General features: G+C 43.1%; 3 protein-coding genes across 3 annotated transcripts; 1 reads left to right on the forward strand and 2 right to left on the reverse strand.

Moving 5' to 3' along the window:
• Positions 1-297: 297 nt before the first annotated feature.
• Positions 298-4,864, reverse strand: LOC143285732 (uncharacterized). The gene is made up of 5 exons (XM_076593140.1): positions 4,758-4,864; positions 3,768-3,879; positions 2,887-3,045; positions 1,009-1,231; positions 298-509 (listed from the first exon to the last, which is right to left on the reverse strand). Exons 2-5 carry the CDS (start codon positions 3,858-3,860, stop codon positions 502-504), a joined length of 483 nt encoding a protein of 160 aa, XP_076449255.1. The 5' UTR covers positions 3,861-3,879; positions 4,758-4,864; the 3' UTR covers positions 298-501.
• A 2,371-nt stretch (positions 4,865-7,235) lies between these two features.
• Positions 7,236-21,005, forward strand: LOC143285733 ((Lyso)-N-acylphosphatidylethanolamine lipase-like). The gene is made up of 7 exons (XM_076593141.1): positions 7,236-7,374; positions 8,413-8,495; positions 13,042-13,328; positions 15,046-15,277; positions 16,516-16,630; positions 17,215-17,398; positions 18,599-21,005. The coding sequence occupies exons 1-7, from the start codon at positions 7,364-7,366 to the stop codon at positions 18,797-18,799; spliced, it is 1,113 nt and encodes a 370-aa protein (XP_076449256.1). The 5' UTR covers positions 7,236-7,363; the 3' UTR covers positions 18,800-21,005.
• Positions 21,006-23,976: 2,971 nt separating this feature from the next.
• On the reverse strand, positions 23,977-26,590 carry LOC143285734 (uncharacterized). Its single transcript, XM_076593142.1, has 3 exons — positions 26,192-26,590; positions 25,032-25,095; positions 23,977-24,517 (listed from the first exon to the last, which is right to left on the reverse strand). Exons 1-3 carry the CDS (start codon positions 26,501-26,503, stop codon positions 24,234-24,236), a joined length of 660 nt encoding a protein of 219 aa, XP_076449257.1. The 5' UTR covers positions 26,504-26,590; the 3' UTR covers positions 23,977-24,233.
• Positions 26,591-27,597: the final 1,007 nt, after the last annotated feature.

The following is a 27,597-nucleotide window of genomic DNA, read 5'->3' on the forward strand; positions in this document are numbered from 1 at the left end:
TGTGTGTTTGGTACATGTTTGTTTAATGAGAGAGAGAGAGAGAGAAAATGTGTGTGCTTGTCTCCAGTATTGGTGTGGTCTCACTAATTCAGTGTGTACATGTGTGTGTGTTTGTGTGTATGTGTGCTTATGTCTGTTGTACATCATGCGATCACTTTAAATAGATAACTAGCAAGACAGTTGTAGCTACAGGTAGATTTTTTATCATGAAAACATGGCACCGAAAGGAAATCAATAACATTGCATGAACAATAAGATCAGACAAGGAACAAATAGAACAAACCATCTCAGGGTCAATATAATAAAGCAGATTCCATCAAGTGAAAAAAAAAGAGTAAAAATAAGTCATAGGAAAAATCACCATTGCACACACAAATAAAGATTTTATTTCCGGGTCGTCCTCAGTGATTCCATGGTACCATTTTCCACTTTCTGTACAGCTGACAACTAAAAGGTGATTGCGTTCATTTCGGTTATCTGCACTGTTGCTTGCTCTTCTGCTTATTCACCTTCATGATAGGAAAAAAAAAGAGGAAAAACAAACAAAATATGTTGTATACATGGACATTGAACAGTGAACTCTTCTAATATCATTCATTTACACACACATTCTCTCTCTCTCTCTCTCTCTCTCTCTCTCCTAAGTTTTTTTTCTATTTTTTCATTCACTGATGAAAAAGCAATTGTTGCTTATTCAATTTACCATCATGAAATAAAATCTTGACTTGACACTTGCACACACACACACACACATGCACGCGTGCCTGCACATACATACCAACACGTGTACGCGCTCAAACACTCATCACGCATACACACACGCGCACTGTCACCGTCGGACACACACATACACACATTCACACATCCACACACAACCCCCCTTACCCTCACCCCCCCACACACATACACAAACACACACACACGTTACCTCATTCGCGCCCCCCCCCCAACCCCCCTGTACCCCCTGTGTCCCCACGCCCCTCCCCACCCCCACTCCCTCACACATACCTGCACACTGGGCACAGCAGGCGCCGGGCAGGCGGGGAGCGTATTTCAGGCAGACAGGACACTCGTAGATGAAGCAGCCGTACCTCGTGGCCCCTCCCCCACACCTGCAGTGCTGGCAGGGGTGACCGTTGTTGGGGGGAGGGATCACGGCTCCCAGGGGAACGATGGTGCCGTCAGACAGCTTGCAGCCCTCCGCCTTACAGCAGCACCCGTCCTCTTCCCACTGAAAACACCATGGAGCTCAATAATCACAGTGCAAAACAAACTCGGTGTGCCGGGGGAACAGCTACAACAGAAATCGAAATCGAAATCGAAACTCTTTTTTATTGAGGGAAAAGGAATAGGCATTTATCAGCCTGTTTTCATCCTACCCTCGTACAAATAAGACATAAACTAATATAGGAAATACAAGAAAACTGAAAAAAGTAGGGAAAAAATACATACACATCGCATGGCAACAACAGCAAGAACAAATAAATGGCATAGAAAATACACAATTCTCCACAAAATAACAGTATGCATATGCGTGAAGGAGAGAGGGAAGGAAGAAGGTAAGGAAGGAAGAGATACGAAGGAGAGAGAGGAAAAACTGTTGAGAGAGAGAGAGGAAGAGAGGGGGGAGGGAGGGAAGGGAGGAAAGGAGATAGACACATAAAGGATATTGAGAATACATCATTTGTTTTTCAGTCTCGGTAATTTCAAGGATTCGTAGAACTTAGCTCTGACATTAGATGTTTATGATATAGTCTTTTGAAGACACTGTGACTGGAGTTTATAAAAGTGTAGATGAAATAGAGTTCCATAAATATCCACCAGAGTATGTGAGACTTGTTTTATAACATAGCAGAGCAGAGCTGGATAGTGCAGACTGAGACATGCCTCAGTACAACACATCAGGGCAATGACGGTAGATATGATAGAGTGAGGTACGACTAGGACAGGGCAGGGCACAGTTAGATAGAACAAAGCGGGACATCAGTGGGACAAAGTAGAAAAAAGCAGGGCAAAGTTAGAACAGAGCAGGGTAGTGCTGGATAGAACAGAGTGAGGCAGAACTACGACACAGCAGGGCAACAGTTGATAGGACAGAGTGGGGTACGGCAGGGCACGGCAGGGCACGGCTAGACAGACGGAACAGAGTGGGACAGAAGCAGAACAGACCAGGGCACAGGCGGAACTGAGCTGGTCAGAGATACAACATGCAGGGAACTGATAAATAGAACAGAGCAAGACAGAGGTACAATCAGGGCATACTTAGACAGGACAGAGATAAAGCAGGGCATAGAAAGAACACAGCAGGGCACGGCTGGATAGAGCAGTACTGGGCAAACAGCCAGATATGATTGAACAAGGTACACCTAAACAAAGCAGTATCACCACAAATGTACACTCATACATACACACGCACGCGTGTGCAAGCATGCATACACGCACGAACTCAACACACGCGCAAGCACACGCACACACACACATATGCACACGCTCGCACACACACACAGACACGCATGCACACACACGCATGCATGAATGCGTGCACACACGCGCACGCATTCACGTATGCACACACACACACACACACGTATGCGCTCACACACACACACACACACGCATGCACACACAAACGAGCAAACACACAAACACACGCATGCACACAAGTACACGCACACACTGACACACACACTGACACACACACACACACACACACACACACACACACACACACACAGAGTCTCTCTCTCTGTCACGCTCACACACACATACACACACTCTCTCTCTCTCTCTCTCTCTCTCTCACTCACACACAACCAACATACACACTCACACACACACACACACTCTCTCTCACACACACACACACACACACACACACACATTTACCTCAGCACAGTCGCCGACACTGTCGGGGTGATAAGGCAGTGTGCACTCTTTGCCAGTGCACTGGAAACCCTTGTCTTTGACACACGTGCAGTTGTGACAGCGCCCTTTCCACAAGTACCCTTCGCGGACAAACATGTCGCTGTACCGGCACCAGTAGTCCTGCCCATGTTTCTTCTTTAGATCAACGTCTTTTCACGATAAGTCACGTCAAATCAGGATACCCCCCCCCCCCCCCCTCCCACGCTGCCCCCGCCTACCACCCCCTCTCCCCAATGGGAATGTGATCAGAACTTTAGTGAGACCAGCATAACAGCACTGGCAGCCACGCAACTGTTTTCGTTCTGTGCTCACACGGCTTTCCAAGACAACAATTGTTTTTTCAAGGCCATGAGCTTTATTGTATTGCATTGTTTTTTTTATGATGTTTTTTGTTAGTTTTTTGTTAGTTTTTTTTTTTTTTTCACAACAGATTTTTCTGTGTGAAGTTCGGACTGCTCTCCACAGTGAGAACGCATCGCTAAACTGACTAGAGTGCCTGCAATTTTGTTTTTCTATCGAAGTGGATTTTCGAACTAGCGCGCTCAGACTCTCTTGCTTCCTAGGCGGACGCGTTACCACGTATTGTCGTAAATACGAAACAAGTATTTATTTCATGCAATTTCTGGCGATGTATAATATATATATATATATATATATATATATATATATATATATGTGTGTGTGTGTGTGTGTGTGTGTGTGTGTGTGTTTTGAGTCTGGGGTGCATATAAACACAGATGTATGTGTTGTGTGGGGGTTGTACTCCTCTCTCTCTCTCTCTCTCTCTCTCTCTCTCTCTCTCTCTCTCTCTCTCTCTCTGTGTTTTAGTTAGTTTGTTTCACCTTCTTTCGGACAGACAATGAGCCGACATGTGCAGCAGCCAACAGGAGGAAGACAAACAGACCAAATCCAGCACAGGAAGGGAACGCTGCCATTTTTGTATCGGATTTTCTTCTGTGAAAGTGTGAAAAATTATATATATATATATATATATATATATATATATATATATATATATATATATATATATATATATATATATAAACAACAACAACACACACACACACACACACATCAGAAGAACAAAAAATGCACATAAGACAGAATACTATATCATCTCCAAAAAGAGGAATACATTTGTGGCGTATGTCACACAAACAGTCTACGAGAATCTCAGTCGTCATTCAATACTCACATTACATCATCATTCACAGTCATTCGTAACACGGTTACATTACTTCAACCAGATTTACTAAAAGAACATACCCACGAAAAAACACAGAACAAAGATGTATATCATGACGGCTTCCCATTTAGGCATACCTACAGATAATTACTGAATGATAACTGATACGAAGAACAAACTTTGCTTAATCCTTACAATCGCATTTTTAGATATTACCAAATATTCGACCCTGTTCTTTTTTTTTTTTTTTTTTTTTTTTTTTGTAAAGCAGAGGGTAAACTGGTTAGAGTTTTATCATGTTAAACACCCTCTTCAGTCTACTTTCTTGGTGTTGTTTCTGCACCTTTGTTTATTCTAAGTGTTTGTTCTTGTTTTTTTTTTCTTTTTTAATGGAATGCAGGTTCCACATAGTTCAATCATTTCAGTGTCACCTGCTCATTGCTTAACCACGAAGAAACACAGAGAGGACGATGAGAGATATATCATATAATACTGTGCAAAGTGTCAATCAAACTAGTCACAATACTGCAGTATTGGATTTCGCCCGACAGAACTAGCAAAATGTGTCATACGTTCACTTTGAACGTGTTTATGCTCTGGAATTTAGATTCAAGGCAATGACGAACAAAAGCGAAAATATACATACCAGTACTCAGAATGCTCTATTAAAACGGATTCGGGTGATTTTGAAACTTTCCAACAAAAGAAGGCGAAGAGACTTTGTCCAGAATAACTAAAATCATTGAACCTCCTACCAGCGTTTCATAATCAATGTGAGAACTGAGTGTGTTGCGTGTGTGAAAGGAGATGGCAGGGGCAAAACAGGGGTGGGGGGAAGGAGGGGGCGGGGGGGGGGGGGGGGGGGGGGGGGGGGGGGGGGGGGGGGGCGGGGTGGGGGATGTCTTGGAGGTGTGGGGGCGTGTTTGGGGACGTGCGTGCGTGTGTGTGTTCGTCAGTGAGAGCACCAGTGTTTGTGCACGGATTGTGACAAGAATTTCTTCGCGGCATGTCTGCATGTCGATCAGTCGTCACTGAAGCCACGTGTTGACAGTTGGGGGTGTGGAATGGGGAGTCGGGGCTGGAAGGACGCAAGTGAGGACCATGACTGACAGACACACACCAGCTCTGTGTGATAGAATGGCAAAAAAAGGGAAGAAAGGTAAGTCTAAATTAACTAAGCCCCCGCTCAGCCCACCCCCCACAAACAACAACGTACAACAACAACAACAACGAGAACAACAACAACAACACACACACACACACACACACACACATATATATATCTATTAGTATATATACCTGCGTATGCATAATGTCTTACCGTCGCCCACAAGCTTGAAACAGAATACTGGACAAGGGAGCAAAAGAATAATGCACGATCATCCAACCAAGAATTCAATGTTCTTGGTTTCCGTGTCACAATAACACATAAATCTGTAGCCGGGACAGGTCTTTCCAATGCCTGCTGGAAGAACGACAACATTTGCGATCCTGTAAACTACTAGTCTGCCTTCTTGACACGTGTCATGACACTGACTTTGTCATCAGTAGTGCTCCCATGTCCCATAAATATCCTGGATCAAAGTCGCTTTGAAATGACATCGTCTGTCTCCGGCTAGTCACACGCAGAAGCAGAAGTAGAGAACGTGTGAGACTCAGTTTCTGAAACTGATGGATGAGCTCATGGACATTATAAACGGGACTGCAGACAGGAATTGTTGTCATGAATGATCATCAGTCGAGTCTGACAATGGCCATCAGAGCAGCAGAGGAGACTTCTCCTGTACCGACTGTCTGGGATTGATTAAAGTGGAGAGTGTCTCGCTCAAGTTTGGTCATTTATTTCTCGGCCAAGAGGGTTTTACTGAGGACAGTCGGCGTTGGGAACTGTCTACAACTGAACATGTTTCCATAGCCTGTTCTCATTTTCTGAGAGCATACAAGGAAAGTACGAATGACGTTGGTCAAGAAATTTGAGCAACACGCCCAAAGAAACATCTGTGAAGTGGATGATACTCGACTGTGTGTTTGTCTTCCCATTTAACCTCATTGCACACTGCAGTCTAGGGTCTGAATGCTCTCACTGCTCTATGAATTGCTCCCAAAGCGTGCATCTCAGATCAAGCCTCTGACAGCAAAGCCCATTTCTGGCCTTTGGTTAGAGTACTGAGTGGTCAGTGGTGGTCAGTTGTCAGTGGATCCCGTGTTGCCTTCGAAAATTCACTTTTGCAGTCATTATAATACTGTTTTCATTCTTTATGAAATGTCATGACTGGTAAGAAACTGGAAAACATTCATAAAAGCAAATTTGCGTCTTCAACCAATTTGGTAAAAAATGGCCTACACGAAATTAAAAATGTTTGTTTCCTTTTGACTGATGATCCCAAACAGTTCTCTTACTTTGGCTGTACGGTAACTGTTATTTGTCGCAGTGTCCTACGGACAGAGGCATACTGAGGACTGACAGCATCAGCGCGGCAGCACTGAGTCAGTCACACTGATGTACTGTACCGCGCTAAAGCTTAGTTCTATTCCAGTGGCGACTTGCAGTCCGCGGTTGCGTAACCGCCTTAGAGACATGCTCTCGCCTTAAAATAGTTATCAAAAATCAAAATCTAATTATGTTCCCGCCTCCCTACAGCGGTAAACTTTATATCAATGTGATCAGTATGATTTATCATCGTCAGGAAAAAAGAACGGTTTTGTTGCTCACATTTGGACCATTTTTGTACTGTATCTGCCCTGATATATATATATATATATATATATATATATATATATGATATTTTATATATGATATACATACATACACGTACATACACGTCACACACTGGTAAACACATGCACACATGCACACTGGCACTGCCGGGCACACTTTCGCACACGTGACTTATACATACACATAGTACTGACACTCATACACAAACATACAGAGAGAGCCACACACACACACACACACACACACACACACACACACACACACACGCACAAGGTCAGATCTCCTGCCCACTTTATCTCAGAGCAAACATAAATGACCTGCACACATCAGTTTCTGCTGCGTCACTGTGTGTGTGTGTTAGCCCAGTGTAACTAAAAATAGAAGCCGTACGTCACTGCTGTTTCGTCACAACCCAAGCGACCAGGGTGCATGTGTGCGGAGAAGCGCATTTCTCTCAGCGCCACTGCCAGGCCAAACTCGCATCAAAATTCCACGCCGAATTTTACTGAAGGCCAGCTTGAGTTGTCGTCAAAATGCCGGAACGGTTAGTTGGTTTAAGCGACAGTAACAACCATGATTTTATTTAGTTATTTGTACATTTTTTGGTCAATGTAGACCATGACCTGTGTTATGTAAACATACGAAGACTGCAGGCGAACTCTTCCAGACTGGCGTGGTACTGCCATCGAGCGGTTTAGGACGTTAGGGTAAATAAGGCGTCTATGTCAGTAATATGACAGTTTAAAACAAACAACAGCAACAACAACAACAACAACAAACACAACATGATCGTCATGATCTCAATTTCTGTCTGGTTTATTTTTAGTTTTCACGTTTCGTGCCGTCGAACGTCGCTTATGTTGTTAATATTTTATTGTGCTTAAGGTTTCAGAAGACGAATTGAGCATTTCAGTTTTCTTTCAGTTGTTGCATTCTTGTGATTTTATTATCATAAATATCTTTCAATCACCTCATGAGATGATTTTTTTCCTTCCCTTGGCAGCCACGCCCTTGATGGGTACATGTGTACCTAACCGGTTCATGAGCACTAACGTTCACATGCACCCAGTGTTTCGGCATGCTCTCCGTTGTCATCAGACTTGATATTTTCCTTTAGTTTTTTTTTCTTCCCCTGTGCAATATATAAACACAGTGATAGATACCCATAGGAACTGATTTATTTGTAGTTAAACATTTAATCATACATTAAAGTTTCACATTCTAATGTGGCTGTCTGAAGATGACAAAAACACAGACACAAACACACCGACAGACAGACAGACATGCTTATACATAAATACAAACACTTTTAACAGTTGTCGCATTTGTATTTACATGCATAAAAAAACACCTTGACACTAATGTAACAGAACAAAATTAGGTATGAAAAAAGAAAAAGAAGTACATACAGATTTGACAAAATTGAAAAACCAAATACTTTTTATCTTATAAGGATATATATATATATATATATATATATATATATATATATATATATATTGTCAGTATCATACTGAGTTAACATAAACAACAACAGTATACAACAACATTCAACAACAACAACTTGATATCAATTTTTCAGGGAGAGCCACTGCCGAAAATGTCTGAGGTGGAGGAAAACTTCATTCAAGGAGCTGGAAGACATTGATCAGCAAGTGCTGAAGTGTGAGTCGAGAGAGAGAGAGAGAGAGTATGTGTGTGTGTGTGTGTGTGTGTGTGTGTGTGTGTGTGTGTAAGGGGTGCATGTTTGTCCAAAGTCCAAATTTGCTCGACACAATTAACACATTAAGAATGGAATACATTATGACCAAGTATCCTAATTTGTCCACAATTGGGATATATCAGATCATTCATTTCATTTTGCCCATCGCTCCTGGTGGAGCATAGGCCATCGACGACCCCTCACCATCGCACTCTGTTCTGGGCTGTTCTGGCCATTCCAGTCCAGTTGGTCCCTTGCTGCTTCACCTCTGCCTCGGCATCTTGCCTCCAGCTGTTGCGAGGCCGGCCTGTCTTCCTCTTTCCTGCGGGTTCCAGGTCAGGGCTTGGCGTGTGATGCTGGACGCTGGCTTCCTGAGGGTGTGCCCGATCCAGCCCCACTTCCTTCGCAGTATCTGCTTGGCCACTGGTTCCTGTCCCGCTCACTCCCACAGATCTTCATTTTGGATCTTCTCCTGCCATCGGATCTTGTAGATGCGCCTCAGACAGGTGTTGAAGAATGTCTGAATCTTCTGCTGCATCGTCTGTGTTGTCCGCCATGTCTCGCATCCGTAGAGCAGAATTGACTTCACATTGGAGTTGAAGATGTGGAGTTTGGTTTTCATACTGATTGCTCCAGATGCCCAGATGTTCTTGAGCATGATGGAAGTTGTTCTTGCCTTGCCGATTCTGGCTGTGACGTCTCGGTCTGTGCCTCCCTGTCGGTCAACCACGCTTCCCAAGTAGACGAAAGACTCCACCTCCCTGATGGGCTCTCCACCGACTGTGACTGGTGTGTTGGCAGTGGTGTTGAGCTTCATCAGTTCAGTCTTCTTGTTGATCTTGAGCCCTGTCCTGGCTGACATGGTCTCCAGGCGAATGGTCTTGTCCTGCATCTGGCTGTGGTTGTGTGACAGGAGCGCCAGGTCATCAGCGAAGTCGAGATCGTCCAGCTGTGTCCAGAGTGTCCACTGTATACCGTTGTTCCTGCCTGTTGTAGTGGTCTTTATGATCCAGTAGATGACCAGGGGGAAGAGTAACGGTGACAGCAGGCACCCCTGACGAACTCTGGTCTTCACCTCGAAATTTTCGGACAGCTGGCCTGAGTGGGCAATCCTGCAGCTCATGTCCTGGTAGGTGCACTGGATGAGGGTGATTATCTTCTCTGGGACTCCGTAGTGCCTCAGCACCTTCCACAGCATCTCTCTGTTCACACTGTCGAAGGCCTTCTCATTATCTGTGAAGTTGATGTAGAGGGGGGAGTTCCACTCCAGCGACTGCTCCACGATGATGCGCAGGTTGGCGATCTGGTCGGCACAGGGTTTGTTCCGCCAGAAGCCTGCCTGCTGGTCTCGGAGCTTGGGGTCGACGGCCTCTTTCATCCTTTCCAGTAGAACCCTGTTGAGAACCTTGCCTGGTGTTGACAGGAGCATGATCCTTTGGTAGTTGCTGCAGTCCCTGAGGTCTCCTTTCTTCGGCAGCTTGATGATGATTCCTTCTTTCCACTGGGCTGGTACCTCCTCCTTCTCCCAGATCTTGCTGAAGAGGCTGTATAGCATGTTGACAGCTATTTCCGTATCTGCTTTGATGGCTTCTGCTGGTATCTTGTCAGGCCCTGCAGCCTTCCCATTTCTCAGAGTCATGATAGCCTTCTTGATCTCTGCCTTTGAGGGTTTGTTGCAGCTGATGGGCAGTTCTGTCTCTGCAGGTGGAATGTCTGGTGGTGCGTCAGGGGCAGGGTGGTTCAGCAGCTCCCTGAAGTGTTCTACCCATCGTTTCAGCTGTTCCTCGGTTGTTGTCAGTGGGTTCCCGTTCTTATCCTTCACTGGCTTGTCTGTCTGCCGGAACTTGCCCGTCAGCTTCTTGGTCACCAGGTACAGGTCCTTCAGGTTCCCCTGTCCGGCTGCTGCCTCTGCTTGACTGGCCAGGTTGTCGATGTATTCCTTCTTGTCCTTCTTGATGCTCCTCTTTACATCTCTGTCCGCTGCTGTGTACTCTTCCTGTGCCTTTGCCTTAGTTGCTCTTGTTCTGCTTGTGTTGAGCAAAGTTTTCTTCTCTTTCCTTGTTTCCAGCTTGTGGATGGTGTTGGCTGAGATCCATTCCTTGTGCTGAGTTTTCTTCTTGCCAAGGACCTCTTCACATGTGTCGTGCCAGAGCTTCTTGCTGTGTTCCCACTGTGTCTCGATGTCCATCTCACCGTCTTCTATCAGCTCTTGTAGTGGCTGGAACCTGTTGGAAAGGCTGGTCTGGAATGCTGCTTGTGTGTCTTTGTTTCTGAGCAGTCCAACATTGTACCTTGTCCGTGTGTTGTTGGCGTTGGTGAATCTCTTGAGGCGAAGTCTCACTGTTGTCGTAAGAAGGTGGTGGTATGATGACACATCAGCTCCTCTCATCACTCGTACATCCTGCCATGATCTCCTGATGTGGTCGATTTGGTTTTCTGTGACGTGGTTTGGGGATCTCCATGTGGCCTTGTGGATGCGCTTGTGTGGGAAGATACTTCCTCCTATCACCAGCTGGTTCAGGGCGCACAGGTCTGCAAAGCGCTCACCATTCTCATTCATCTGTCCCAGTCTGTGTGTCTCCATGGTGTCCTCGTAGCCGGTGTTGTCCCTTCCGATCTTGGCATTGAAATCTCCCATCAGTATGGTTATGTCTTTGGATCCTCTTCTGCCTATCGCTGTCTGTAGTTGTTGGTAGAAGTCATCTTTCTTCTCTTCTTCTGCATCATTGGTGGCAGCATAGCACTGGATGATGTTCAGCCTGATGTCATTCTTCTTGGTGGTAAACTTGGCTGTGATGATGCGGGAGTTGACAGGTTCCCAGCCGATGAGTGCCCCCTGTGCCTCCGGTGCCAGCATCAGGGCCACACCCTCAGTGTGGGGGGCTCCATCCTCTGTGTGTCCTGAGTACAACAGTTGCTCTCCAGATGAAAGTCTCATCTGTCCTGACTGTAGCCACCTTGTCTCACTCAATCCTAGCACTCCGATCTTGTAGTTTTTCCATCTCTCTCGCTACTTGGATGGTTCTTCCTGCTTCATACATCGTCCTGATGTTCCATGTGGCTACTCGCGTTGTTGTCCTGGGTGTCAGAAGGGGAGTCAGCCTTGCAGCTTCCTTTCGGCTTTCACTGCATTGCGTCATAAGTCTCCGGGACGGAGACCCTTCCTTGCCCAGGTGAATGTTTTGGTTCTTTGTCGTCGATGCTTCTGTAACTGGTCTTTTTTACAGGCAGGGTAGTCAGCCCTACGCAAACCCCTTTATCCTCCGGGCGAGGTGGTCCTGCCTTAGTCGCCTCTTACGACATGCATGGCAGGGCAGTGGGTCTATTCTATCAGTGCCCAACCCACAGGGCAGGATATATCAGATAGTTGATGTCATATTTTAACAGTCTTTTTTATATTAAAAATCAAATGCCAGAAAGGTCTGTTGATTTTGGAAAAGGAGTATGACTATCCTATATCACGTGAACACCTGATGAAGGTTGGTTAGTTGTATTCACATCTGTCTTGTGCTGTTGCATTTTTAAAACAGTCTGGTTTGGTTGTTTGGAATTGAATTGCTACATTCTTCACTTAGTTCTTTTTAAAAAAACAACTGTTTTTGATAACCAATTTTCTAAAATACATAGGAGTGTGAACTTGCAGTTTAACATCTGGGGAAAAAAGCACAGACAGACAGATTGACAGACAGATAAACACAGACAGAGCATCAGATATGTACTTAACTTTTTGGTAGTCCAGAAAACAAATGACATGTTTCTCTTTTTCACTGCCTTTGCTTTCTGCTGCCCATTGGATTGTGGGCACCAGTTTGCAGCTGGGTGGACCAGGGAATGTTTGGGAACATAAGGATAATCAGTAAGAGATAGACAAAAAGAATCTTGATAAAAGTCGACTTACGTGGGATAAAATGGGATAAAAGAGGCGACATATCAAGCCACAGGCTCTTCTTCAGGCGAAAGGATCCTATAAGGATAATCATTTGAATGATACAGGAGTCAAACCCATAACCTTTAATTTTGGCAGCTACTTGATGTTTTACCCACCTGACCAAAACAGTACATATGTTTTCAAGAGAGTGAGACAAACCAGTATGTCAGACAAACCAGTATGTCAAACAAATCAGTTTATCAGACAAATCAGTAATACATGGAAAGTGTCAACATCCAGTCATGTTCAAATATAGTTTTGGTAAATGAGGATGTTTAGAAAAATCAGGCAGTCATTAATGTGCTGTAAGATATATATTTGCATGAGAGTATATCCATATTATACATATTTCCTTATTGACATTTTGGTTGGGTTTTTTTTTTTACCTGTATGTCTTACTTTATTTTGGTATTAAGACACACATTTCAGTACAGCATCTCCGGACCCAAACTTTTCAGTGCCACAAAAAATCAGTCACTCCCACCCTTGCATTTACACAAACAAGAATGTTGGGCAATATTCACTATGTTGGACAAAATCAGAACGCGACCTAGCTGATTTTTGCCGGAAACTGTTCACAGCTGTGCCAAGCATCAAGGAGAAGAAATTTGTGCCTGTGGGAAACGGCAACCAGCTGTGGTCCGTGTCCTGTAACCCCCAGCAGCAGGGCACCCCCATTGTCATGGTACATGGCATGGGAGGAGGGGTGGGCCTGTGGACCCTCAATCTGGACGCCCTGTCTGGCAAGCGGCCAGTGCATGCCTTCGATCTGCTGGGGTTTGGTCGCAGCTCCCGCCCCTCCTTCAGCACCAATGAGACAGAGGCGGAGGAGATGTTTGTGCAGGCCATTGAGAAGTATCGCCAAGCTGTAAGTATTTGGAAAGCATTGCGTGGCTGTAAGTGTTTTGTTTGCCGATATGTGTTTTCTTCAGTTTTCTTCAGTTTAACGTCTATTCACTATAAGTGTTTTTAGACGGAAAGGAGTAAAGTAGTATATAAAGGAAAGGGAATCCATGTGAATATTAGTGTAAAAATCAGGCAGTGTGTGTGTGCGTGTGTGTGTGTGTGTGTGTGTAATATATATATATATATATATATCTGTGTGTGTGTGTGTAATATATATATATATATATATATATATATATACATATCTGTGTGTGTGTAGATAGATATGTATGTATATGGACAGATACAGACAGATCGATATATGTGTGTGTCCACCTAAGTCAGCCTTGCTAAGTTGTTTCATTAGGCAAGTCAACACAATTATTTGGCCCAGACCAGCAGCTTTTTTCCCTCAAAATCAATACAGAATTATCAGCTCCAAAATATATATGCTTTACATATGAAAAAAAACCCACAAAAAAAACAAACAAAAAACAACCCTCTTTTTGTTTTCAACTGGAATTTATGAAACAGGAGTTTATACAATACACCAGTTTCTCTCCTCCCCCCCCCCTCCCCCCTGGGAGAAGGGATTTATTTCAACCTGAGGAAGGGGGCATTTCATGCTTAGGAAAATAACACTGTTATTTCATGAGGTAGAACTACCACAATTTTTTCAGGTGCTACAGGAGGTTTAGTTTATTTGTTTTCTTCTTTCTTTCTGTTTTGGATAGTTGTCCTCATTCCTCACTATGGTAACAGAGATCATTATTATTAATATCGTTAAATATTAAAAAAAAATAATGATGATGATGACGATGATGATAATAGTAGTAATAGTAATAATAATAATAATAATAATTATTATTATTATTAATATTATTATTGTTGTTCTTGTTATTATCATCATCATTATTATTTATTTTTCTATTTTCAATTTTTTTAAATAGTTGTTTTGATTTTTCATTACATTGCAAAGTATTTGTTTCTTCTTTTTTTTTCTTCTTTTTTCAAATGATCGTTTTTATTTGTCAGTATACCACAAAAGATTTGTTTCATTTTGGTTTTTGTCTTAATACTCTTTTTTAGTTTGAGCCTGTGCAGCAAGAGAAAAGAGTTTACTCCTTATCTTATGCCTGTGCTGTTGGTGTGTCCGTGATGGAAAGGAAAATTAATCAAAGCAGTAACTAACTTTTGAAAAAGTGTACCTTACCTTACCTGACCTGACCTGACCTGACCTGACCTTACCTTACTTCACCATAGCTTACCTTACATTACCTTACCTTAACTTACCATACCTTAACTTACCTTACCTTACCATACCCCCTTACCTTACCATACCATACCATACCATACCATACCATACCATACCCATTTAGCATATCTTACCTTACCTTACCATACCTTACCTTGCGTTGCATTGTGTTGCGTTGTTACATTACTTTACGTTATGTTTCATTACATTACATTATATTGTGTTATGTTATACTGTACTGTATTATCATGTTGTATTGTATTAAAATGCATTATATCATATTAGATGACATGACATGACATCACATAATATCATATATATATCATATCACATATCATAGCGTATTATACATAGCACAGCACAGCACAATACGCCATACCATACCATGTCACATCACATCACATCACATCACATCACATCACATCACATTACATGATGACAACAGATGGGGCTGGAGAAGTTCATCCTCATGGGCCACAGTCTGGGTGGGTTCCTGTGCGCGTCCTACGCTCTTCGCCATCCGCAGCACGTCAAACACCTAGTGCTGGTCGACCCATGGGGAATGAACTCCCACCCACCTGAGGGGCGGCGCCACCTGCCACTCTTCTTCCGCGCTGTCCTCTCGGTCGTCAGCCTGGGCAACCCCCTGTCGGTGCTCAGGGTGTCTGGACCTCTGGGTACGGAGGGTTACCTTACACTGTTTTCCTGTTTGACCATCTCCGTACTTACTTGTATTTAACCACTTATGTACGGATGGTCATCTTTACTGTTTTCCTGTTTGACCATCACCATACTTACCTGTACTTATCCACTTACTCCAGCCCTGAAATGGCCTCTGTGCAGTTGGCTGGGTAATAGCAACATGATTTGATTGCTGTATCCACTGACGGACCCGTTCTTACAAAAGGAGCAGTTCACCCTGTCTGCATGGCACAGGCCTGTCAAAAGTCTGAAGTATTCATATGCCTAGGAAGACCCTGTAAACTAGTGGAAGTGAGTTCAGTGAGCTGCTCAGTTATTGCTGGGCTCAGCATGATGCCAGGCACAAGCATTTTACAGACAGCTCTATGAAGACCTTGGGGTGAAATGCTCACCCAGATGTATTATTTTACAGTTCCTGTAGAAAGTAGATATCTTGGATTTAAAGTTGAAATTGATTTGAAATCATGTGCCCTGAAATGACTTATTTGCGGTTGGCTGGGCTGGAAGCAGCATGCTTTGATTTTTATTTGAACTGTGACCAAGGCTTCAGTATTGTGTCGTGTCATGTGGTGTTGTATTGTGTTGTGTTGTGTTGTGTTGTTGTATTGTACTGCATTGCATTGAATTGCATTGCATTGAATTGTGTTGCACTGTGTTGTATTGTATCATATTGTATTGTTTTTTTTGTCACTGCTTTTCCCAGGCAGTGCGCATTGCCACAGTTTTTTTTCTCTCTAGAAGTGACTATCAAAGTAGGTATATCTCCAGAATTTTGCCAGATACAGCCATGGGTTCTTTTACATGCTCTGAATGCATGTTACACACAGGACCTCAGTCTGTCACCTTCGCCGAAAGACTAGCATCCAGACCACTACTCAAGGTTTAGTGAAAGGGATAGTAAAAATTCCCAGTCAGTATGTGGGACTTGAACTCATGGACATGCACATACTAGTTGGATGATTACCACCAGGCCATTGTCCCTCTGGTCTATCGTTAATTTATATTAATTTTGTTTAGATATGTATGTTTATTATTTTGTGCGTTTGTGGGCATGCATTTGTGCCCACATGCTTGTGTGTGAGTGAGTGTGTGTGAGTGAGTGTGAGTGTGTGTGTGTGTGTGAGAGAGAGAGAGAGAGAGAGAGAGAGAGAGTGTGTGTGTGTGTGTGTGTGTGTGTGTGGATATTCCTCACAGTTCACAACACTGTGTGCAGGTCCGCGGCTGGTGAAAAGGTACCGGCCAGAGCTGGCTGAAATGTTCACCACAAAACTGGGCAATAATGACCTCCTCCATTCCTACATCTACCACTGCAATGCACAGAAACCCAGGTATGTAATCCAAATGACCTAGCCGTTTTGCTTTACCTACTACTTTGCTTTATATGCAGACCGGCAGCTGCAGTCTAGAGTCCCAGACTTTGATAATTTATTCATATATATGCCTCATGAATAGATATGCAAACACCATAAAATGATTTATGAAATAAATGCTAGTAGTTGGTTACAGTGTGAAACAGAATACTGAACACTTTGTTTATCCTGAAGTTGCTGTTTTCCTGAAGTTAAAGGCTTTGTATAAAAGGTAAAAAAACAAGGAAATTTTTCATATCTTGAGAGCATGCTCTACGAATGTGTAAAAGCTTTAAAATAAAATGAAACAGAATATGTTAACAAAAACAGTTACATAAGTTCATTAATACGTTAACAAAAACAGTTAAATATGTTCATTAAGATATGTTTTAAGTGAAAGATTTATAGAAAATAAAATACAAACATGAGGGATATATTCACACCTAGTCTGAACAAATTCCTGTTGTCGACGACTGACTGCTCAGAACTCAAAACGTACAATATATTCAAGGATCACGATTTTTTAAGCATGGCCTATTTGTGCAAATCTGTCCCCTCTCCAGCGGGGAGGCAGGCTTCAAAAGCTTGATGTGGAGCCTGGGGTGGGCCAAGCGGCCAATGATCGAGCGAATGGCTGCCATGGACCCACAGGTCCCCATCACCTTTATCTACGGGTCATTGTCCTGGATGAACAGGGACGCCGCATGGCAGTTCCAGAAATCACACAACAGCTACGTTGATGTTCAGGTACGTGCTTGACGGCTTCAGTTACAGTTTCAAGCAGGCATCAAGGCATGCAGATTGATCCATGTCAGTGATGTGTGTGTGTGTGTGTGTGTGTGTGTGTGTGTGTGTGTGTGTTGGTTGTGTGTGAGTGAGAGAGAGTGAGTGTGTATGTGTGTGTGTGAGTGAGAGAGAGAGAGAGTGTGCATGTGAGTTTGTGTTTGTATATTTGGTCATGTGAATAATTTTCCATATATGTTTAAAAAAAAACAAACTTAAACAGGGTGGGAGGGTAAGGGGAGAAGAATTGATGTCTGACCTTCACATACATCCATTGTGCTGGTTAGGCCTTGAAAAAATTAATAGAATAAATAAAATTAAACAAAATGAATGATAAAATATGATTGGTAAATAGGCAAAATACTGCAAAGAAGTAAAATATGTGTGATTAAACGTTTTAATGGTTACACAGTTTGTTCTACTGTGTTGAGATAAGGCTTTACGTATTTGTTTACTTTTTTTTTTTTTACATGGGAAGGAGTTGAAACTGTTGTGCCAGTACTTTTTTTTTTTTTTACATGTGAAGGTGTTGAAACTGTTGTGCCAGTTAGGATGTTACTTTTGTTTTTATATTACTCCACCATTCAAAAGCTTTTCTCTTAAAAATGATCAGATATGTGTTACTAGGCTGAAAGTTGCATGAAGGCATACATGTGTGTGTGTGTGTGCAGTGACAAATGATACAACAGTTAAAAGAATAACATGAAAAAAGAACAAGGGGGAACAACTGTCATCCAAAAAAAGAAAATATTTGTAAAGATACCAGTGTTTTATTGAAATTTGATGTTGGCATTTGGTGGAGTCCCAACCATCATACAGGAAAGAGTTTCAAGAAGAAAATGTGTGCAAGTGTTAACTGAGGAGGGAAAGTGTCATGCACCATTTTGTAGCACTGGACCTGAAATGATGATGACAGAGATGAAGATCTTTGTGTTGCTGGTAGATGCTGATGATGCTGATGACATTGATGATGAATTTTCATTTACAGATGTATGATGATGATGATGATGATGAATTTTCATTTACAGGTAGACTTAAAAAAAACACAAAAAAACAACCCAACAACTTCAGATACATGTCTGACCAATATATTGAAAATACAAATATTAAAGAGTCACCTAATACACAGCAGATTGATACAGCACTTTTTCCTTCACCCAACAGATTGTGAGAGGGGCAGGTCACCATGTGTACGCTGAGCGCTGGGACGTGTTCAATGACTTGGTCAACAACATCGCCAGCAGTGTGGACCGTGGGGAGTTGCCTTCCTTGGACAGGAAGCTGGTCAAACGCATGAAAGTCTCTCCCATTGTGTTGGACGTTCCGTCACCCGACAGTGAAGAACCAGAACTCTCTCGTCATTAGGATGGCACCACTGTTTCTGTTGATTCTTGAAGGATCCTTTGTATTTATGAAGGGTCCTTTATATCTGTCTTTATATCAATCTATCTTTTTTTTTCTTTTTTGTAATTATTGTTTCTTTTTTGTACAGAATATTCTATTAATTTTTTTTCTAATTATTATGAAATTGTGTGTGTGTGTGTGTGTGTGTGTGTGTGTGTGTGTGTGTGTTTGTGTGTGTGTGTTTTCATGTGAGTTTTTGTGTATGTATATTTAGTCATGCAAATAATGATTAGTTTTATATGACTTTGATGCTGAAAATAGCTTGCATATGACATGTGCAAGTGCATTTATATTTGCTTTTGCCTTTGCATGTGCATATCCGCATGTACTCTCTGAACATGTTTTCATTTGTTATGGAGCTCAGTTTTATTGTTCTTTTTTATTTTTTATTTTATAGAGGATGCATAATAACCATAACAAACGCAATTCCATGGGGTACAAAACATTTTTCGTTGTACTGCAGTAGAAAATGATTCAAACAAAACCTGTTCTTAAGTTCTATTTAATCTTTTTGTTTGTCATGTGATATATGAAGCACATTCAGGTACAGTCATGTTTTTTTTTCCGGCTGTATCTCTGTGTGTGTGTGTGTTGTGGACAACAATACTATCATCATGATCATGATATGTGTGTGTGTGTGTGTGTGTGTATTATGGACAACAATACTGATAATATCATCATGATCATGATGTGTGTGTGTGTGTGTGTGTGTGTGTGTGTGTGTTATGGACAACAATAATAATAATATCATCATGATGTGTGTGTGTGATCATCATCATCATCATCATCACAATTATCTTCCTCACTGCTTTCCTGATGTAAGCATGTGTATCAGAACAAAAATATGCTGCAAACATACATACATTGACTTGCTCCCTTAAAAATGCATTTCTAAACATTCAGATAAACAGATGAGGAATCTCAGGACATGTGAAAGGAAGTTTTATTTTACTGCTGGTTAAAATGTAAGTAAACTTAATTAAGACCAGATTCAATATTTTAATCTTCTTTGATACAACATATTTAGATATGTATGGAAGGGCATAGGTGCATTTTGCAAGTTGTTTATCATGCAGATTTAGACAAAACATTGTAGCATCTATCATGAAAATGGTGATGATGATATGTGCATGTTAGTATTTTGTAATATTTTGCAGGCTGTTCATCATGCAGATTTAGACAAAACATAGCACAATGCTATTAGATGAAAATGATGATGATGATGTGTGCATGTGGATATTTTTTAATATGTATAAGTGGCATGGACTTTCTCTCTCTCTCTCTCTCTCATATGCACTCAGACACGCACAAACACACACACACAGAGTGGTGTGGAAGGGAGTGAGAGAGAGAGAGAGAGAGAGAGATGGATGGTGGGGTTAGGAGGGTGGGGGTGGGGGGGCACATGGCAGATTTTCACACTGTGGTTGTGTAGAGGTCGCAGAGTGATCTCATTATGACATGTTCTGTACATTTTGGGCAAATCAGGCTGTGATAATATTATGGAAAGGCGTTTTGTATTTCTATTCTTATGTTTGTGGACTTATATACAAAGTGATATGGATAAGTATTTTCATGTTTGTGGACTTATATACGAAGTGTTCACTGAGGTCATCAAATATCCTTTACATGTTTTGTGCATTTTTATTCTACCAGTCCAGCGTCTATTTTTTTTATTTTTTATATGACAATGAAGTTGATGTTTTTATATGATAATGAAGTTGATGAGCAGACACTGAGCAGTTTGCCTCAAGTCAGTTATGACTGACATTATTGTGAAAATGGTGTTGTTGCATTTTATGCATGTTGATTATATATATATATATATATATATATATATCCTTGCTTTATTTTTTAATGTTTTTTTTCCTATTGTTGGGTTTGGTAACAATAGTTGTTATGGTGCTTTCTGATGACATGGTTAAGAGAAAGAAAGATGATTGCTTTATATTCTCTGGAAGCAACTGCTGGAACATCGGTGTAAAGGTGGCAGGGATCACTTCTGTGGCTGGCACTGAGCTCAGAGTGCTGGTTTGAGAATGTTTGTGCATGCCTGTCAGTTTTGGAATGCAGAGCTGGTTTGTTTCAGCCTGTTTTCCTGCTTGCTTCTCTCTGGACATTTCATTGTGATGTTCATCATGACTGAATAAAAAGATAATCCAAATTATTTGTTAGTCTTTATTATTTTTTGTCAGGGAATGTACACATGCATGTACACACACTTAACACTACACACACGTGTGTGCATGCTTGGCACACACACACACATGCGCACCTGCGCTTGCCTGTTGAGTTGGCAGCACATTAATTGTTTATGATGAATATTATTGCGGTATGCATGAGTGGTTCTATATACTGATTCTGTCTTCTTCATGTCAACTTCACCCCACTCGGTTCTGCATTCTGATTCTGTTTTCTTCATGTTAACCTCGGTTCTACATTCTGATTCTGTCTTCTTCATGTTACCCACCCACCCCCGTTCTACATTCTGATTCTGTCTTCTTCATGTTAACCATGCCCCCCTCAGTTCTGCATACTGATTCTGTCTTTTCCATGTTAACTACAACCACACCCCTCAGTTCTACATTCTGATTCTGTCTTCATGTTAACCAAGCCCTGCTCGGTTCTACATCATGATTCTGTCTTCTTCATGTTAACCACAACCACACCCCTCAGTTCTACATCATGATTCTGTCTTCTTCATGTTAACCACACACCCCTCGGTTCTACATAATGATTCTGTATTCTTCATGTTAACCACATACCCCTCGGTTCTACATACTGATTCTGTCTTCTTCATGTTAACCACACACCCCTCGGTTCTACATCATGATTCTGTCTTCTTCATGTTAACCACACACCCCTCGGTTCTACATAATGATTCTGTCTTCTTCATGTTAATCACATACCCTTCGATTCTACATGATTCTGTCTTCTTCATGTTAACCACACACCCCTCTTCATTCCTGTCCATCTCTCCCTCTCTGTAATTCTCTTTCTTCCACCCACTCTCTCTCTCTCTCTTTCGTTCAATCAAGCAAGCATGGCAGCAAGTATGTTTGTAACTAATCGAGTATGTTAATGTCCAACTTGCACGTCTGGTGTGTGTGTGAGTGTGTGTGTCTGTACTTGCATGTAGATATATTTGTATGAACGTGTGTACGTGAATCCAGAACAAAGGAGAGTGAACGCCAATGCCGTTCCACCCCCACAGTCCGCTCTGCATCAGCGGTCCGAACACAGCGGCCCCACCTTCCTTGACCCCATCACTTTTCACAAAGTAGAATTTTGGAACACATGATCGTCCAGAACAGAGAAAGCTAGTGCACGAGTCAGCATTGCGGTGCCCCAGTGGTTCCACACGGAGCTAAGGGACCAAGCAATAAAGCAAACAAGAATTTGGGAACTTTAAGCAAAGCACTTTCTCTCCGGGTGGCACTTTAACCAAAGTACTGGGGGACTTCAACCAAAGTAATCGGGGTCTTTAAGGAAGCATTTAGGAACACTCTCTCTTAGTAGGACTTGAAGCAAACTATTTGGTTACTTTTAGCAACGTATCTGGGATCTTTAAGCAAGATAACTTGAGACTCTCAGCAAAGTACCTGGGATCTTTAAGGAAAGTATATGTGGTCTTTAAGCAAAGTATCTGGGACTTTTGGAAAATTATCTGGGGACTTTAAAGCAAAGTAACTGGAGACTTTGAGCAAAGTATCCGAAGACCCTCAGCAAAAGTATCTACAGAGTCTAGGCAAATGCATTCGTTCTCTCCCATGCTGGGACTCCAGAAACGTATTTGGGTAAGAACTTTAAGCCAAATAGTCCGGTGAGAGGAAGGGGGGCCAGGGATGGGTTGGGGGAGGGAGGACTCTCAAGCAAAGCACTCTCTACAGTGGTATAACTTTAGTATTTGGTGGGGACTGTAAACCAAGTAGTCAGAGGAGGAGCACTCTCAAGCCAAGCACTTTCTCCGGTAGTGAAACTTCAAGAAATGTATTTGGGTGGGGAGGTGGTAGGACTTAAGAAAAATATTTTGGTGGGGACTGAAAACCAAGTAGTCAGAGAAGGAGCACTCTCCAGCAAAACACCGTTTCTCCAGTGGTGGAACTTCAAGAAACGTATCTGGGTGGGGACAAGCCAAGTTGTCAGATAGGGAGTATGACAGTCGTGTCTGACAATGACCATCAGAACAGCAGTGGAGGCAAGAGCTGTCCAGACTATCTGGGCTACAATCTGATTATAGTGGAGAGTGTCTTGCCCAAGTTACACCCCCAATCTCTCAGCCAAAAGGGTTTTAGGACAGTCAGCTTTGGGATGGTTCCAGAAGGCCACCTAGCCCCCCAAGCTGCAGCACTAAGAGCCAGTGCAATCTTGCCTCCTAGTTTGAGAGTCATCGTCCTTCACAGAAAGACTAAGCTGTGAATGATTTCCCATTGCAATTGGGAAACCATTTATAATACAGCTATCATTTTGCTGTTCGCCCAACTGTAAACTTATGTCAGCCTGTGATATAAGCTGAGTGTTGGGTCTGGGGTACGTACTCTCAAACAAAGCAGTTTCCCCAGTGGTTGAACGTCAAGAAACGTATTTCGGTGGGGACTGTAAACTGGGTAGTCATGGAGGATGTGGGGACTGTAAAGGTAGTCATGGAGGGTGTGGGGACTGTAAAGGTAGTCATGGAGGGTGTGGGCACTGTAAAGGTAGTCACGGAGGGGGTGGGCACTGTAAAGGTAGTCATGGAGGGGGTGGGCACTGTAAAGGTAGTCATGGAGGGGGTGGGGACTGTAAAAGTGGTCATGGAGGGTGTGGGGACTGTAAAGGTAGTCATGGATGGGGTGGGCACTGTAAACCGCGTACTGGTCAGGAATATAAACCGGGTAGTTGAGCAGGATATCGGGACTGTAAACTGGGCAGCTGTGGAGTCAGGGACTGTCAAGCGAAGTGCTTTCCACAGTGGCGTAACTTCAAGAAGCATATTTGGGTGGGGACTACAAACCGGGTAGTCGTGGAAGAGATGGGACTGTAAACTGGTTAGTTATGGATGGTGTGGGGACTGTAATCTGGGTACTCATGACGGGGGTTGGGGCTGTAATCCGGGTACTCATGACGGGGTGTGGGGACTGTAATCCGGTACTCATGACGGGGTGTGGGGACTGTAAACCGGGTGTTGTGGAGGGAATCGGGACTGTAAACCGGGTAGTCATGGAGGGACTGTAAACCGGGTAGTTGTAGAAGGGGTGGGGACTGTAAACTGGGTAGTCCTGGAGGGGATCGGAACTGTAAACCGGGTATTCGTGAAGGGAGTTAGGACAGTAAAGGTAGTCGTGGTTGGGGGAGTAGGGGGGTGGGGACGACTGTAAACCGGGTCGTCATGAAGCCAGGGATCAGGGAAGGACTGTCAGGCAAAGCACTTTCTCCGGTGGTGGGACCAGTCGGAGGGCCTGACGAGGCGGGAGGCGGGTCGCTCCGTGGCCAGGAAGGGCAGCAGCTGGCACAGCACGCCGCCAGTGGTGGGCATTGTGTTGAAGGAACGGCACAGAGGCAGCGGCATGGACACACAGGCCAGCAGACAGGAGGTCACGCTGTCCTTCCACACAGGGGTTGCCTCCCCCTCCTCCTCGGGGTCACTGTCCGGGGTCAGGTAGGTGCTGGCGGTGGTGCTGACACCCAGAGAGTGGCACGCTGCAAGAAAAGAAAAAAAAAAGAAGCAAAAAAAAAAAAAAAGAAGGAAAAACCCGTGTGTGAAAATCAACATACACAAGAGCGGTCACACTATGTTGCTATGGCGACTGATGCGCATGCCCGGGAGCGCATCGTTGCCGCGCATGCACACACATGGAGAGAGAGAGAGAGAGAGAGAGAGAGGCTGGGATGGGGGAGGGGGGGCAAGAACGATAAAGGAAGCAGATAAGTTCACCTTCATTTCCTTCAAGTACACTCCATTCTTCTACACACATACATTAATACAAACGCAAGCACACATCCATACACACCCACACATACATACACACCTCAACACACAGTGAAGACACACACATACACGCGCGCGCGCACGCGTAGTAACACCCACATCGCCACTGGCACCACCTGAGCAGTCAGTTTACTGACGAGTCACTACTTCTGACAACATGCGGACTATGTCTTGTACGTTTTCAGTGAAGCGAATTGATTGTTCAGGTGAGCGAAGTGGACGTACCGCATTTGGGAGAGCAGTGACCCTCGGTCCGGCACCTCCTGTCGGCACGTGCCTCGCTAATAGTCTGTCCACACATCAACAGCAGGTGGCAAAGCAGATAAAAAAAAAAGAAAAAGAAAAAGAAAAATCTTTTTTCATACACAGCAAAGAAAATGGTGTGAACGGAAATTTTAAAACAATGCCTAAGAGCAAATAAGAGCACGAATAAGTCAGTGACGTGCTTTACTGATGTGAACATAAACATATTCATTAAACTCCACCTCAGTTTGGCAAGACAAAAATGGACACACTTATACTTTTAATCGCAACAAACATTGACACGTGTACACACACACACACGCACACACACACAGACATACACTCTCACACACACTAACACACACATATTATATATATATATATATATATTCCTTTGCATAATGATATTTCTTTAAAGTCATTCTTATATTGCTGTTTAATTACATAAATTTCACACACACACACACACACACACACACACAGAGTCTAACAAACATTCCCCCAATTCGTTTTCACACACACCGCTCACGAGCGCACTCTTGAAACAGCACTTGACATTCTTGTGACCCGTCACCTCCACCTCCCCAACCACACCACCAACTTCTATGTACACGTTCTCTCTGTTAACTGATCTTTAAAAAACCCAACAAAAACAAAATACAAACAGTAGATCCTGCAATTCGTTATTCACGAGAATCACGTTCTCACCCTGGCAGGAAATACTGGATTGTGTATATCATCATGTGATTAGTTTCAGAGAATCAGAACGACTTCTGACCAATCAGCAATCCAGTTTGGTTTTCAACACCCCAACACGGTGTGTGTGTGTGTGTGTGTGTGTGTGAACACGTCTCAGAGTCTCGTGAATCACGAGCTGCACGCACTTGACAGACTGGCTGGAGAAAGGACGAGACTGCGAAGAGGGAAGTGTGGTGCATTGCGGAAGATAGGAAAAGTTCAAGTTAAAACTGAGTGGTGTGTACGTCGTGTGCGTGACAGAGAGGGTGGAAGGAAAGTATTGGAAACTATCTGTGTGTGTGTGTGTGTGTGTGTGTGTGATGGTGATGTTTAAAATCATCACTAAACGTAACTTGGTCAGTTTACCAGTTTGGCTCAAGAAAAAAAAACTAATGACATCTCACCTGAGCATCTCCATCTTTCTCACAGTCGTAATAGCGGAACCCAGGAGCAGTGATGAGGTCGTGGGATTCCGAGCAGAAATAGTCCCCCAGAAGATAGCACGTGGCGTCCGTCACGTGATAGTTGAAGGCTCGACAGCCACTCACGTGCAGACACCTCAGTCCGCACTGTCGCCGTGACGTATTTTTCATTGACGTCAGCAAAGGAGCGTTAAGCTTCATGTCTTTGAATGGGATCGCTCCGATGTAAATATGGCGCTCGCTCGCTCGTGAAACTCCCACAACAATGACTGACATGACAATGATGAAAATCATCTTGACGGTTGGTGCCAGTTTTTACAGTTTGTAAGTTTCGACCACTCCCTGTTTCGTCCAGGAAGTTATCAATGCAGATAATGAAATATTTTCTTTCGTCACGGGAGAAAAATGTCAATGACACAGATTGGTGAAAGACGGAATGAGAAATTTACCATCACGTCAGTGTTTTCAGAGTGTGGTTTTGTCAACCAAGTCTGAGGACTGACATTGTAAAACCTCATAAAAAAACACAACAACAACACACACACAAAAACCCACAAAAACCACCGCTCCCCCCAATCCACCCACCCCCACCCCTCCTCCCACAAACAGAAAACTAAACGAGACAAAGACCAATATGCATTGAACTACGGGGACGCGAAGCGCAAAGCAGTAATTATGGACTGAAGTTAGTTCTTACCTAAAAGAACAACAGTTATTGCACTTATTCTTTTGTGATACACACACATTCACCCAACAGACGTTTCGCTGCCTGCTGTTTCTCTTGTTGGATTAACGACTTCCAGTTCAAATTAATTGTATTTCTATTTATTTCAGATAATCTACTTTGATTTCCTGCCCATCTATCCTTTTTGCCACAACTTAAGCCTGCCATACAACTCCCTCCTACCAACCTTTTCAATAATTCATTTTTAAATGATAGCGTCCAGCTATGAAAATCAATACTTTAACTAGATGTTCCTACGGAACATTAAACATGATCCCCTCTTTCTATCTTCCCTGTTCCTCTCTCATCGCGATGGTAAACACAAGTGAACCGCGACACACCAAACATCTCACTTTGCAGTTGTTCTTGACGCGAACGATTTTTTTTTTCTTATTTGGTATCCACAGTCAAACTATTTCCATCAACTAAATCCCCGATCACTGCATACGCTCTTTATAACCCAGTACCCCCTCCTCTACCCCATCGCTATTGTCTGCCTTCTCTCTCTCTCTCTCTCTCTCTCACACACACACACACACACACACACACACACACACCCATCACCCCCAACACACTCCTCATATTTCTCATACTGAAAGTGGCAACATGTCGAAAATCCGAGTAATTGATGCCATAGTGAAGTTCCATTGTCGCTAGGCGAGAA

This window comes from Babylonia areolata, chromosome 9, assembly GCF_041734735.1.
Source record: "Babylonia areolata isolate BAREFJ2019XMU chromosome 9, ASM4173473v1, whole genome shotgun sequence".
In the NCBI taxonomy this organism is placed as follows: domain Eukaryota; kingdom Metazoa; phylum Mollusca; class Gastropoda; order Neogastropoda; family Buccinidae; genus Babylonia; species Babylonia areolata.